The sequence below is a fragment of the Oncorhynchus mykiss genome, chromosome 18, assembly GCF_013265735.2.
Source record: "Oncorhynchus mykiss isolate Arlee chromosome 18, USDA_OmykA_1.1, whole genome shotgun sequence".
Lineage (NCBI taxonomy): Eukaryota > Metazoa > Chordata > Actinopteri > Salmoniformes > Salmonidae > Oncorhynchus > Oncorhynchus mykiss.
In genome coordinates, this window is record NC_048582.1 from 16,116,228 (window position 1) to 16,127,340 (window position 11,113).

Consider the following 11,113-nt stretch of genomic DNA (forward strand, 5'->3'; position numbering starts at 1 on the left):
TTAATACACTGATTAATATTATAGTTTGATTAAAACGTTTACATGCTTTGCGAGAAGAACGATTTCCTCTACAATCCGGTGGACAGGTCATATTCAGGCAACCTGAAAATCACCAATCAACATAAACGTTCTATCACATCGATCATATCATTTTGGGAAGCCTATCTGATTCAGAGTTTGGACATACTATATAATGTTTGCATGTGAAAACTATACATACTTTCAGATTTCCCAAACTCACTTCACCTGTGCCAGAAAAGGAGGTTCACGCTGCTCGTGATAGCACATGTGCAGATCAAATACACCACTGGAAGTGAGATTAGGATGTTTACATGCCATTAATACACCACTGGAAGTGAGATTAGGATGTTTACATGCCATTAATACACCACTGGAAGTGAGATTAAGGTGTTTAAATGCCATTAATACACCACTGGAAGTGAGATTAGGATGTTTACATGCCATTAATACACCACTGGAAGTGAGATTAAGGTGTTTAAATGCCATTAATACACCACTGGAAGTGAGATTAGGATGTTTACATGCCATTAATACACCACTGGAAGTGAGATTAGGATGTTTACATGCCATTAATACACCACTGGAAGTGAGATTAGGATGTTTACATGCCATTAATACACCACTGGAAGTGAGATTAAGGTGTTTAAATGCCATTAATACACCACTGGAAGTGAGATTAGGATGTTTACATGCCATTAATACACCACTGGAAGTGAGATTAGGATGTTTACATACCATTATAATTAGAAAGATTGCGGCATATGCTTACTTGGCTTTTGACCTTCAGAAAATCAGAGTAAGGTGTTGACATGACTGAAGCCAAACTCTGAGTATTAACCCTAATTAGCTAATATTGAATAATTTGTGTGCATGTAAACATACTCAGTGTAGTAGTCATTGGTGTCATAGGTTTGTCTATGATCCTGAGAATTTGTAAGGGTTTAGCAATTTACTTTGCAAATTGTTCTTTCCTGCAAAGCATGTACACTTTTTATATATATATATATATATATATTTTTTTTTTACCCATTTTTCTCCCCAATTTCGTGATATACAATTGGTAATTACAGTCTTGTCTCCTCGCTGCAACTCCCGTACGGACTTGGGAGAGGCGAAGGTCGAGAGCCATGCGTCCTCCGAAACACGACCCAACCAACCCGCACTGCTTCTTGACACAATGCCCGCTTAACCCGGAAGCCAGCCACACCAATGTGTCGGAGGAAACACCGTACACCTGGCGACCGTGTCAGCATGCACTGGCCCCGCCCGCCACAGGAGTCGCTAGAGAGCGATGGGACAAGGACATCCCTGCCGGCCAAACCCTCCCCTAACCTAGACGACGCTGGGCCAATTGTGCACCGCCCCATGGGTCTCCCGGTCTCGGCCGGCTGAGACAGGGCCTGGACTCAAACCAGTATCTCTAGTGGCACAGCTAGCAACTGCAATGCAGTGCCTTAGACCACTGCGCAAATCGGGAGGCCCTAAGCATGTAAAACTTGTAGTGTACTCAAGGCTTAAAAGGGCTTCTGAAATTCGTAATTTCCACTTTGAAACTTCTGACTTGATTTTCCTGTACAAAAAAAACATATATATGTTGTGGTTAGAGCGTTGGACTAGTAACCGGAAGGTTGCAAGTTCAAATCCCTGAGCTGACAAGGTACAAATCTGTCAAATAAGAATTTGTTCTTAACTGACTTGCCTAGTTAAATAAAATAAAATAAATATTAACCCCTACAAAATGTATTATAAATACAAAATGTATTATAATCCATATAATTAAAAGTTCCTTTCTGCAGGACTATTTTCCTGCAGTAACAAACTCAGCTTAGCTCAAATTAAGATCCTACATCTGTAACTCAAATTGACCTCTATTTCTCAGATCGGGATGTAACATTTTTTTAAATGGGTACAATAAAGTCGGAGAGCGTTCCCTTTGTCATCCAGTGCTCGTTGTCTAGATGTTTGTTTCTCTTGATCCACAGTGATCCTCTGGCCACAGCTGAAACACATCAGTAAGAACAAGAGTTCAACACACTGGTAGAGTTAGCCTAAATTGGTTCACAATTAAGAGAATGAGGTGGATGCAGTATATATTATTTTACAGTTAAACTTACCGTCCTACAATATCGAATCATCTTTATGATCATTTTCCCTCGCCAAGGCTTCCTCTGCAAAATAACAAACAAAACAGGATAGTTGGAGCGCTCAAAGTCCCATTGCCATCGCTAGATAGAGCTACCACCATATTGCTAACATCTAAATATAATACTGTTTATGCCATTAAGCAAACTCATTTATCCAAAGTGACTTACTGTACAGTCATGCATGCATACATTTTTCATTTGGGTGGCCCAGGAGGTTAAAGTTATATTCCTAACTCCTATTTGGTCCCTTCAGATCAAACATAGAAGTGGAAGATGCTGGGCATCATACCTTCCTTCCCCTGCCCCTCTTCAGCTGCGGTTGTGTTAACAGCAGAGTAGGAGACACCTGAGAGACATCTAATGATACTTCTGGTACTATATCTGCATCATGCAGTCTAGAAGTAGCTCTATGACTTGCCTGTGGATGCAGAAACTCCATTTGATGTGTCAGTGGCTGAAGAGAGAGAGAAGAGAGAAGAGTTTAGCTTAATCATACACAGATCCTGTTTGTTGTGGTCAAGTAAAGGAAACACTTACTAGGTCCCACTTCTCTCTGGTTTTTCCAGAATTCTAGTAATGGAAAACAGAGAAGAAATATTCAATTAGGTCAGTAATCTCAACAGTGACTAATGCAAGTAATAAACATGTAACATGTTCATCTCCCTTCCACCGGAGCAAAGGGACATGATCGTGAGGAATTGTGATGGCAGCGAAAACAATTAATGGAATTTAAATGAACATTACTACAAAACAATTAATGGAACTTAAATGAACATTACTACAAAACAATGAATGGAACTTAAATGAACATTACTACAAAACAATTAATGGAACTTAAATGAACATTACTACAAAACAATTAATGGAATTTAAATGAACATTACTACAAAACAATTAATGGAATTTAAATGAACATTACTACAAAACAATGAATGGAAGTTAATTGAACATTACTACAAATGAAACGTAATGCATGTTTCCTACCTCCTTTCCAAGGCATTGATTCTGAAAGAAAAAAAGGAAAAAGGGATTAGTTTCATCAAATCACAACTATTACCCAAGATTACAGACAGACAGACAGACACAGACAGACAGACAATCATCCTACCTTTCTCATAGATCCAAACTCCTGTGGTATAGAAAAATAAGAATACATTAACTTTGACAATCCACCTCATACATGTGTAAGTAAAATTTGCAATAAATATAATTTGTCCTTACCTGTTATAGCTCTATGACCAAAAATGAACGATAGAACTCCAGCAACAGCAATAACAAAGACAGAAATACCAAGTAACCTGGCCTTGGTCAACCAGCCATCTGCAGTGAGGAAGGTTTACATTTAATGTTAACATTTAATAAAATATGACACAACTTTCCAGTCCAGATGCTTTTTTCTAGATGCTTTTGTACTATCTTCCCAAATCCCTCAGCTACACTGACCATACCAAACATTAGGAACACCTTCTTAATATTGAGTACCTCACCTATCACCAATCCCCGATTCATACATATAGTAATCTTAGGCTTTAACAACATACTGGGCAGTGTAATAACAACTATGAGTGTCCTGTCACCTGGGCCAAATGGGTCTTTATCAAAGACTTCACTGGCCTCGCTCACAGGGTCCTTGAATTGACAGGTGCAGCTGATTTTAGTGTTCACTCTTACGAGAGTCCTCTCACCTGAGCCTAACACCACTGGCTCGCTGACTTCACCTTCCCCAGCAGAGTTCTTCATCTTGCAGAAGTACGTGTAACTGTTGGTTGATTTGCCAGCGTCGCTCTTATTGATATTAATCTGTTTGTCTAAGACCTCCCATGCCCCCTCTCCCTCTTTCCAGCTGTAGGTGACTGGTTCAGCATCAGTGGTGTCGCCCTCACAGGTCAGAATGCAGGAGATTTTGTTGGTGTTGCAGGAATAAGTGATGGTGGGTTTGGGGACTGCCTCTGAAAATAGAGAAGATCAAGATAGAACAAAAAAAAAATTTTGGGGGGGGGTGCTTGTACTCACTGTTTTGTGCACGCCAGACACACATGCAAACAGACACACCGCCATGTTTTCATTACTTGTCAGGACTTTTTGGGGAGTAAAAATTCATTTCCATTCAAAACCCTTTCATTTCCTCACACCCTTAACCTTAGCCCGAAAACTGAACTAACTCCTAACCCTAATCATAACCCTAGCCCTAATCTTAACCCGAACTAACTCCTAACCCTAATCATAACCCTAGCCCTAATCTTAACCCAAACTAACTCCTAACCCTAATCATAACCCTACCCCTAACCTTAAAGATGCACTCCAGGATCTTAAGCACACTCAAATTCAGAACATATAGTACAAACTGGATTCGTAACATACAGTATCATACAAAATACAAAAACATTTATTATAATAATAAACAAATAAAAATGGCAAGATGTAACATATCATACGAAATGGATGACGTAGTACCAAAAAAAGGGGAGGACTTTTGGCACGCTAGCACCACATTCAAAACTACTGGCTGAAATTATACAAAAGTTTGAGAGTGCATCTTTAACCGTAACCCCAAACCCTAAACCCTAAACCTAACCCTTAAACCTAAAATAGCATTTTTACTTTTCAGGACATGCTAAATGTCCTGACTTTCCAGAATATTTCTTGTTCTCCTATCTAGTCAGGACATTCTGGTCAAGATTAGAGGTCGGCCGATTAATTAGGGCCGATTTCAAGTTTTCATAACAATCGGTAACCAGCCTTTTTAGACGCCGATTACATTGCAATCCACGAGGAGACTGCGTGGGAGGCTGACCACCTGTTAGGCGAGTGCAGCATCAAACGGACCTTGTGGCTGCAAGGAGCCAAGGTAAGTTGTTAGCTAGCATTAAACTTATCTTATAAAAAACAATCAATCTTCACATAATCACTAGTTAACTACAGTGCCTTGCGAAAGTATTCGGCCCCCTTGAACTTTGCGACCTTTTGCCACATTTCAGGCTTTAAACATAAAGATATAAAACTGTATTTTTTTGTGAAGAATCAACAACAAGTGGGACACAATCATGAAGTGGAACGACATTTATTGGATATTTCAAACTTTTTTAACAAATCAAAAACTGAAAAATTGGGCGTGCAAAATTATTCAGCCCCTTTACTTTCAGTGCAGCAAACTCTCTCCAGAAGTTCAGTGAGGATCTCTGAATGATCCAATGTTGACCTAAATGACTAATGATGATAAATACAATCCACCTGTGTGTAATCAAGTCTCCGTATAAATGCACCTGCACTGTGATAGTCTCAGAGGTCCGTTAAAAGCGCAGAGAGCATCATGAAGAACAAGGAACACACCAGGCAGGTCCGAGATACTGTTGTGAAGAAGTTTAAAGCCGGATTTGGATACAAAAAGATTTCCCAAGCTTTAAACATCCCAAGGAGCACTGTGCAAGCGATAATATTGAAATGGAAGGAGTATCAGACCACTGCAAATCTACCAAGACCTGGCTGTCCCTCTAAACTTTCAGCTCATACAAGGAGAAGACTGATCAGAGATGCAGCCAAGAGGCCCATGATCACTCTGGATGAACTGCAGAGATCTACAGCTGAGGTGGGAGACTCTGTCCATAGGACAACAATCAGTCGTATATTGCACAAATTTGGCCTTTATGGAAGAGTGGCAAGAAAGCCATTTCTTAAAGATATCCATAAAAAGTGTCATTTAAAGTTTGCCACAAACCACCTGGGAGACACACCAAACATGTGGAAGAAGGTGCTCTGGTCAGATGAAACCAAAATTGAACTTTTTGGCCACAATGCAAAACGTTATGTTTGGCGTAAAAGCAACACAGCTCATCACCCTGAACACACCATCCCCACTGTCAAACATGGTGGTGGCAGCATCATGGTTTGGGCCTGCTTTTCTTCAGCAGGGACAGGGAAGATGGTTAAAATTGATGGGAAGATGGATGGAGCCAAATACAGGACCATTCTGGAAGAAAACCTGATGGAGTCTGCAAAAGACCTGAGACTGGGACGGAGATTTGTCTTCCAACAAGACAATGATCCAAAACATAAAGCAAAATCTACAATGGAATGGTTCAAAAATAAACATATCCAGGTGTTAGAATGGCCAAGTCAAAGTCCAGACCTGAATCCAATCGAGAATCTGTGGAAAGAACTGAAAACTGCTGTTCAGAAATGCTCTCCATCCAACCTCACTGAGCTCGAGCTGTTTTGCAAGGAGGAATGGGAAAAAATGTCAGTCTCTCGATGTGCAAAACTGATAGAGACATACCCCAAGCGACTTACAGCTGTAATCGCAGCTAAAGGTGGCGCTACAAAGTATTAACTTAAGGGGGCTGAATAATTTTGCACGCCCAATTTTTCAGTTTTTGATTTGTTAAAAAAGTTTGAAATATCCAATAAATGTCGTTCCACTTCATGATTGTGTCCCACTTGTTGTTGATTCTTCACAAAAAAATACAGTTTTATATCTTTATGTTTGAAGTCTGAAATGTGGCAAAAGGTCGCAAAGTTCAAGGGGGCCGAATACTTTCGCAAGGCACTGTACATATGGTTGATGATATTACTAGGTTAACTAGCTTGTCCTGCGTTACATATAATCAATGCGGTGCCTGTTAATTCATCATCGAATCACAGCCTACTTCAACGTCACCAAATTTACCTAATCATAAACATCAATGTCTTTCTTAAAATCAATACAGATGTATATTTTTTAAACCTGCATATTTAGTTAACAGAAATTCATGTTAGCAGGCAATATTAACTATGGAAATTGTGTCACTTCTCTTGCGTTCAGTGCAAGCAGAGTCAGGGTATATGCAGCAGTTTGGGCCGCCTGGTTCGTTGCAAACTGTGAACTAATTTGCCAGAATTGTACATAATTATGACATAACATTGAAGGTTGTGCAATGTAACAGCAATATTTAGACTTAGGGTTGCCACCTGTTCGATAAAATATGGAACGGTTCCATATTTCACTGAAATAATAAACGTTTTTGGATTTGACCATATTAATGACCAAAGGCTCGTATTTCTGAGTTTATTATATTATAATTAAGTCTATGATTTGATATTTGATAGAGCAGTCTGAGCGGTGGTAGGCAGCAGCAGGCTCGTAAGCATTCATTCAAACAGCACTTTACTGCGTTTTGCAAGCAGCTCTTAGCAATGCTTGATCCACAGCGCTGTTTATGACTTCAAGCCTATCAACTCCTGAGACTAGGCTGGCAATACTATAGTGCCTATAAGAACATCCAATAGTCAAAGGTATATGAACTACAAATGGTATAGAGAGAAATAGTCCTATAATAACAACAACCTAAAACTTCTTAACTGGGAATATTGAATAACTGGGAATTTTGAACCATCAACTTTCATATGTTCTCATGTTCTGAGCAAGGAACTTAAACGTTATGTTTTTTACATGGCACATATTGCACTTTTACTTTCTTCTCCAACACTGTTTTTGCATTATTTAAACCAAATTTAACATGTTTCATTATTTATTTTAGATTAAATAGATTTTTATTTATGTATTATATTAAGTTAAAATAAAAGTGTTCGATGTTCATTCAGTATTGTTGTAATTGTCATTATTACATATATATATATTTTTTTTTTTAAATCGGCCGATTAATGGGTATCAGCTTTTTTTGGTCCTCCAATAATCAGTATCGGTGTTGAAAAATAATAATCGGTCGACTTCTACTCAAGGTAGGAAAACAAGTCCACATACAGAAATACTTACTGATAACAGATAATGTATATGTCTTGTGAAGCAGTTTGCTGTTGAATTCCACAGAATAAACTCCACTGTCTGTTTTCTTCAATCCACTGATTCTCAGCTCTCCAGTAGTATTGTCCAGGATTGTACGCTCTTTGAAGGCAGCATAGATGTCCAGACCACCAAAATCCTTGTCCCACTCTGCCACCTTGTTCTTCCCATGCTTCCATAGGATGCCTGTGATGGAGTCAGGCACTGTGGACTTGTCAGGCGTCAACACGAGCTCACCTCCCACTTTTCTGTAGAGCTGTTCACCTGGAAAACCAGACAATATGTCATACTTGTGACAGAATACCAAGGAGATGAACCAAGGAGATGTAGCCTATCCAGGTTAGGAGTCTGATAGCCTATATCGATCTACACATGTATACACAAGGCCTGCAGATTATTGTGGCCTTCTCATCCCATTGCATGAACATATTCCAACCATATTGTTCTGTTTTCTGCCATATATTTATAAATGAGAAAGAAGTTATACCTCATGAATAAACCCCTAGAGTCTATTGACACACCGGTGCATCAATCTAAGTAACATAATAGAAATTAATCAAAATATGTCTGTTTAAGCTAGAGATATCTGTATGTGTCATACTTGAGTTAAAGTAAAGACACATTAACAGAAAATGACAAGCAAAAGTGAAAGTCACCCAGTAAAACACTATTTGAGTAAATGTAATTGGTTTGAAATATACTTAAGTATCAAAAGTAAAAATGATTTCAAATTCCTTATATTAAGCAAACCAGACGGCCTTTTTTTTTTTTTTTTTTAGATGCATGGATAGCCAGGGGCACACTCCAACACTCAGACATCACTTACAAATGAAGCATTTGTGTTTAGTGAGTCCGCCAGATCAGAGGCAGTAGGGATAACCAGGGATGTTCTCTTGAGAAGTGTGTGAATTGGACCATTTTCCCGTCCTGCTAAGCATTCTAAATGTAATGAGTACTTTTGGGTGTCATGGAAAATGTACAATATTTTCTTTAAGAATGTACTGAAGTAAAAGTAAAAGTTGTCAAAAGTATAAATAGTAAAGTAAAGTACAGATACCCCCCAAAAAACTAATTAAGTAGTACTTTAAAGTATTTTAACTTGAGTACTTTGGTTAGGCCTCTATGTAACCAGCTCACACTAAGTCTATCTGTCCCACTGGGTACACTGGTTGAATCAAAGTTGTTTCGACAGAACCAACGTGGAATAGACGTTGAAATGACGTATGTGTCCAGTGGATGTAGAATACAGTAAAAGGTGCGGTCGTTTTTCTTATCGATAGGCCTAAAAACGAGTATGTATTACGACTTTCATGCGATTATGCTGGTGGTAGGTAAACTACTACACATTGTAAAAGCTTCAGTTCACTCCGACGGTCTCCATTTTTTAGGCTTGTGTAGCACATCCGTTGTTTTGGCTGTGGTTTGCTATTCTTGACCTTATTTCTAAGAAGCACACAACAGCCTAAATGACTAACAAACTACAATTTGCGAATGGCTTCCCACCCATATCTACTATCGAAAACCATGGATAATCCATGCGCAACAAAACCTACCTGAAACTGTGCAGAGTATTGCTTCCGCAAGAAAGACAGTCAGAAGTGAGATCGACATTTTCTTTGAAATCTCGTTGACAATTCGTCCGATCTGTTAACACTGCTATTGAAGTAGCCTGGGTTATATTACGTGTTTCCCTTTCTGAGAAAGCCCCCTTTTCGTAGGCTATGAGTTGAAAGTCAACTTCCTACTAGAGAACTTCTTGATAATTAAATTACGCTGTCGTGTGGCTAAGCATTTGTTGGCTAATGACTACAATTTTCAACTATATATATTTTAAATAGTTACAATTTAGATTGTTAAAATGTAACCTAGATTCCGGGCTATGTACATTTAATTGTTACAATGTAGCCCCTAGAGAGAATATCCACCCTTCTCTCGAATAGTCTCTTCCTAGTAGTGTATTACTATTTGGCGCCTCCTACGGGATGGCAATGGCATGGCATTGTATATTTCTTTCAACAATCAGGTTAGAAAAAAATTCGACCTTATCACTTTCAGAGGTCATAATAATAAAATACAATATAGAACTCAAGTCCTTCACTGAAACATTCAAAATATCAAACACCTCAAATTAACAAAAGTTTGGCAGATAGATTCAAGTGCATTTGCTTTGCAGCAATATTATGAAGTGTGAATATTTCTGCTACCCACACACAGGAAAACGGTTCCAAATAAATGACATTATAACGTGCTCCTCCAGCCATGTTATCTACATGATAAAATGTCCATGTGGGCTGTGTTATGTAGGTAAAACCTCTCGTTCTCTCAAACAGAGAATTAGTGAACATAAAAGTTCCATCAGGAGAAACGACAGAGATTATCCAGTCTCATTACATTTAATGACCAAAAACAGGACATTTCTACCTTTAGATTTTGTGGCATAGAGAAAGTCAAGATATCAGACAGGGGAGGGGATATACAGTAAACACTCTGAGCAAAATATGTTTTTGGATTTTCACCCTCCAGACATTATTCCTAAAAGGTCTTAATGATGAAATTCCAATGCATGGTACTTGAATATGAACTAATGCCACCACTTCAATCTGGCATTTTTTCTTGCACTGTATGTACACAATGAAAACTTACTTGATAGGTTGATTTCCTCATTGTGGTTTTACATAAGTGTTTAATACATTTTATGTACACACTTTATTAGAATACTTATGAAATGAACATTGTTATATTTGGTATCACGTTTATTTTCCCTCGACTCCAACCTCATTCGCTGCATTGAAAGGATGTGGGTGGAGCAATGTCTACATAAGGGTGCAAATGAAAAACACTCCTATTACATCACAGATTAATGTTCAGATATATTTGAGAAAAAAAGTCAAAAAATTCAGGTGACAAAATTCTATTGTGAAAACAGATATGCTTAGATATATACCAGATGGTAATTTGCAGGAATTTGACAGACTATTTTAATATTAAGGTATTAAAACAAATACACATGCACCTCTGTTGTTAGTAATAAAATATCTTACTGCAGAGCTCTCTGTTAGTAATAAAACATCTCAGTACTACAGAGCTCTCTTAGTAATACAACATCTCAGTACTGCAGAGCTCTCACTCTTTACAAGGCAGATGAGAATGAGCTCTACCTCTCAGGCCTGGT

The 11,113-nt window shown here is 38.4% G+C and overlaps 1 protein-coding gene across 1 annotated transcript; it reads right to left on the reverse strand.

Moving 5' to 3' along the window:
- Positions 1-1,873: 1,873 nt before the first annotated feature.
- LOC110495663 lies at positions 1,874-9,900 on the reverse strand. The gene is made up of 10 exons (XM_021571012.2): positions 9,495-9,900; positions 7,915-8,205; positions 3,851-4,114; positions 3,387-3,485; positions 3,274-3,294; positions 3,150-3,170; positions 2,703-2,735; positions 2,584-2,619; positions 2,136-2,189; positions 1,874-2,020 (listed from the first exon to the last, which is right to left on the reverse strand). Exons 1-9 carry the CDS (start codon positions 9,550-9,552, stop codon positions 2,140-2,142), a joined length of 873 nt encoding a protein of 290 aa, XP_021426687.2. The 5' UTR covers positions 9,553-9,900; the 3' UTR covers positions 1,874-2,020; positions 2,136-2,139.
- Between the last annotated feature and the right edge of the window lie 1,213 nt (positions 9,901-11,113).